This window comes from Octopus bimaculoides, chromosome 14 (assembly GCF_001194135.2).
Source record: "Octopus bimaculoides isolate UCB-OBI-ISO-001 chromosome 14, ASM119413v2, whole genome shotgun sequence".
Classification (NCBI taxonomy): Eukaryota; Metazoa; Mollusca; class Cephalopoda; order Octopoda; family Octopodidae; genus Octopus; species Octopus bimaculoides.
In genome coordinates, this window is record NC_068994.1 from 57,813,762 (window position 1) to 57,817,986 (window position 4,225).

The 4,225-nt window shown below is 36.7% G+C and overlaps 1 protein-coding gene across 5 annotated transcripts in view; it reads left to right on the forward strand.

Moving 5' to 3' along the window:
* Nucleotides 1–4,225, forward strand: part of LOC106868605 (uncharacterized) — a 160,249-nt gene that overhangs the window by 139,771 nt on the left and 16,253 nt on the right. For all 5 annotated transcript variants that reach the window (XM_014913947.2, XM_014913946.2, XM_014913948.2 and 2 more), the window contains 3 exons: nucleotides 914–1,047; nucleotides 2,487–2,742; nucleotides 3,257–3,351. In XM_014913947.2, the coding sequence (XP_014769433.1) occupies nucleotides 914–1,047; nucleotides 2,487–2,742; nucleotides 3,257–3,351 (485 nt within the window). The remainder of the gene's footprint in view (nucleotides 1–913; nucleotides 1,048–2,486; nucleotides 2,743–3,256; nucleotides 3,352–4,225) is intronic.

The following is a 4,225-nucleotide window of genomic DNA, read 5'->3' on the forward strand; positions in this document are numbered from 1 at the left end:
CAACGAAAGCCAGGTACAGAGGTTTATCCTTGGCTAGGTATTTCTCCTGCAGCTGTCTTACTAGAAATATGACATCAGTAGTGCTTTTACCTGGCACGAACCCAAACTGCATCTCATCTAAATTGATTCGCTCCCTAATTAGTTGGGCTATGACCCTCTCTGTAACTTTCATAACCTGATCTAACAGCTTGATGCCTCTGTGATTATTTGTATCTAAAGCGTCACCTTTACCTTTGTAGCAGTTGACTATGGTGCTGCTACACCAGTCATTGGGTATGACTCCTTCGTGTAACATGATTCTTATGGTAATAATCTATCTACTGACAAGAGGATTTGACTTAACTACAAGCAATGTAGTAGTACTACTGATGAGCTTTAATTTCAAGCGAAACTGACATGCCAATTTAGCCCCCTCGCTCACTATGGGGCAGTTAACTCCCCTATCAGTACATAGACCTGTGCTATGTTTGTGGCTACAAGGGTCTTGACACTGATTTCTAGCAATGTAGGTGCTACAGTGGATCCTCAGTCACTATTAGGGACAATTGAAGTCTTCCTTTTTGATTTTATATTGTGTCTATCCATATTTATTATTATTATTACTATTATATATATATATAAATACACACCCATTTATGAATTTGTGTTGTAAGATCCCTGACATGAAACTATGTGTTGAAACAGATATTGTACTTAGGGATGGTCTTCTTTTTTTTTTTTTTTTACTCTTTTCTAAACAGACACACCCACTATGCATTCATTCTTCACTCTTATTCTAACTCATGTCCATTAACCAAAAATCTTTTGCCACTTGCATTTAAACATTTCATTTTTTGTTTCTTGATTTTGTTGTTTTCTTTTTTTATGTTTGTTTGTTTTATAAAGATTGTCGTGACTTTTATTTCTTCCTCAGGGAGCATTTTGTGTATGCTTCAATGGCTTGATAAAGCTCTCGACTGCAATAAAAGACGATACAAAGGTTTCACCCCATACGAGATTGTGCAAGGCCTGGAAAAGTTGGCTGTCACAGATTCTAACAAATTAAAGGTGAACTTACTTTGAGACCATATTCTGTTCTTTATTCTGAAGGAATTAAACTTATGCTTCTTTGAGATTAAGACTTCTCTCTCTCACTGTCTCTCTATCTCTCTCTCTCTTTCTCACTGTCTCTCCATCTCTCTCTCTCTCTCATTGTCTCTCCATCTCTCTCTCATTGTCTCTCCATCTCTCTCTCTCTCACTGTCTCTCCATCTCTCTCTCTCTTTCTCACTGTCTCTCCATCTCTCTCTCTCTCTTTCTCACTATCTCTTCATCTCTCTCTCTCTCTCTCTCCATCTCTCTCTCTCTCTCTCTCTAACTCTCTTCCACCTTCCTCTCTTTGTTTGCCCCACAGGAATCACCAAGAATCTCCTCAACAGAAAGAGGGCTACCTCTGTTCCCTTAACTGGTGTCACATTAAAAGCGCCTGTGCCACGTATGAAGCACTGCACTGGTACAACATAAAAAGCACCCCCAGTCCACTCTGTAAAGTGGTGGGCATTATAGGAAGGGCATCCAGCCATAGAAACTCTGCCGAAACAGACAATTGGAGAGTGGTACAGTTCTCTGGGTGGCCAGCTCCTGTCAAGCCGTCCGAACCATGCCGGCATAGAAAATGGATGTTAAAAGATGATGATGATGATGATGGCAATGACTATGACGATGATGACGATGATGACGGCAATGGTAATGATGATGATGAAAAGGAGGAGGAGGAGGAGGGAAATGATGATGATGATGATGATGGTGGGGATGGTGATGACGACGATGATAATGGTGGTGATGATGATGACAAGTATCTTCTTCTATAGCCTCAGGCCGACCAAAGCCTTGTGAGTGGATTTGGTAGCCGTAAACTGAAAGAAACACATCATATCATCATCATCAGCAGCAGCATCCTTTAACGCCTGTTTTCCATGCTGGCATGGGTTAGACGGTTTGACAAGAGCTGACCAGGCAGGAATCTGCACCAGACTTCTATGTCTGTTTTGGCAAGGTTTTTACAAAGCTGGATGTCCTTCCTAACACATATATGTGTGTGTGTGTGTGTGTGTATGCATATATGTGTATTTATGTGTACGTATGTATATATATATATATATATATGTATGTGTGTGTGTGTGTGTGCGTGTGTCTTTCTGTCTGTCAGCGTTTGTCCCCCACCACTGCTTGACAACTGGTGTTGGTGTGTTTACATCCCAGTAGTAACTTAGCAGTTTGGCAAAAGAGACTGATAGAATAAGTGTCGAGCTTTAGAAAATAAAACTACTGGGGTTGATTCATTTGACCGAAATTCTTCTAGGCACTGCCCCAACATGGCCACAGACTGAAGCAATTAAAAAATAAATGATGAAAGATAAAATCCTAGATGTCACTGCTGTTATTTCTTCTTTACCACTTTTTTTTTTACAGTTGTATATATTGTTTTTGTTTTTTTTTATTCTTAGATTGTTGATGGTGGAATATTATCGATGCTAAGTCGTATGTTACAATTTGATGACGTCCGCGAGCAATGCTCAGCTGCAAGGATTCTGTGGACGTTAATGTTTGATGAAAATGTGCGCGAAAGGTTAATAAATGATGAACAAGCGTTGGTAACTCTACTGGAATCTCTCAAAGACAACAAAGACAAACTAGTCAGTGCAAATGTTAAAGGGGTGTTGTGGTTATTAAATGGAGCAACACAAGTAACGGAGGTTGACAGTAAGATTTTTCATTTCTTTCTCACTTTCATTTCTGTTTAATGCTTTTTTAAAAAAACTAAACAGATTATGAGATTAAAAATATTGAGTTTTATTTGGATGGTTAAAATCTTATTATTTATAATTCTATAGAAAATTCAAAATTCGGTTTAAAATTCAAAATTCTATTTAAAATTTAAAATTCAGTTTGATATTCATAATTTTGTCTAATTTTATAATTCTATTTAAAATTCAAAATTCTATTTCAAATTTATAAAATGGGTGATTCTGTGACAGACCAGTGTCCCATCTAAGTGGGGAAATATATGCGCCAAAAAAAACTAACAGACTTATGAGTCTGTCTGACTTGAGAAGCAGGACGTTTATTCAAATTATTCTTCTTGAAATCCATTTGCTGACATTTTGTTTTGTAAAAAAAAAATTATTATTTCCAAAATTAAAAAAAAAAAATAAAAATCCAATCCCAAAATGAAATTCCTGTTTTTTTTTTCTCTTTTTTCTTTTGTTGTTTCCAGAGGAGACGGTCCGTGCAAGAGCAAAGACACATGTTTTTATCAGTTACTCAGTGGTAGACAAAGAAAGTGTATGGAGAATCCGAGACAGGTTAAAGGTTGGTTTCCACTTCAGATCTTACTGTTGTTACTTTTGTTGATCAGCCCTGAGTCAGCCTTGAGTCAACCCTGTGTCAACTTGCTTCAATAATTGCTTTTAGTTGGAGGAATTTGGAATGGAGCGGAGGGCAGAGGATGGATTTAGAGAATATAAGCGACACTGTAATGTTATCTCTCCCTTTTTATTACACAGAATAGAGTAGAGAAGCAGTGCTGACTGATTGGCAGTCTTTAGATTGGTAAGTTTGGTGGTAGGGAACTGCTGTAATGTGTGTGTGTGAGGAAATGGTAGCAGTGTGTTTGTGGATAACTAACTGTGCTGCATTGCCTGTAGGAATTTATAGGATGTTAGTAAAGGAAGGCTTACTAATCAATCAGATTGCGAAGGAAATCAATATCTACTAACTACAGATCACTATATACTCACTTACTCACTTGTGTGTCTGCCTAATTTTGCAGGCAGCAGTAAAATGGCAAAAGTTGATGAAGAATTTGGTTAAAGGGAAATAAATCTCTGATTCCATTTTGATAAATCTGATAACAACAATTCTAATCTTTAATTTTCTAAAACAGATAAAGCAAAACCATGAACCTATTACTTTTAGTTTCTCACTATAATTATATTAATTATTGAGGATGGACGCTTTTAGTGGGTGAAGTTCTATTTACATTTAATTAAAACCAAAAACAACCACATTATTTCCTAATACGGTAATCACAGTTTCACTACACATTCCCCAAATCATTTCTCTTTGGTGAAATTCTTCAATAAATTCTATCCTAGTAATACTGGTAATACTGCAGTATTAATGTCTAGGCCATTAATATGTATGTATGTATACATATATATATATATATATATATATATATATA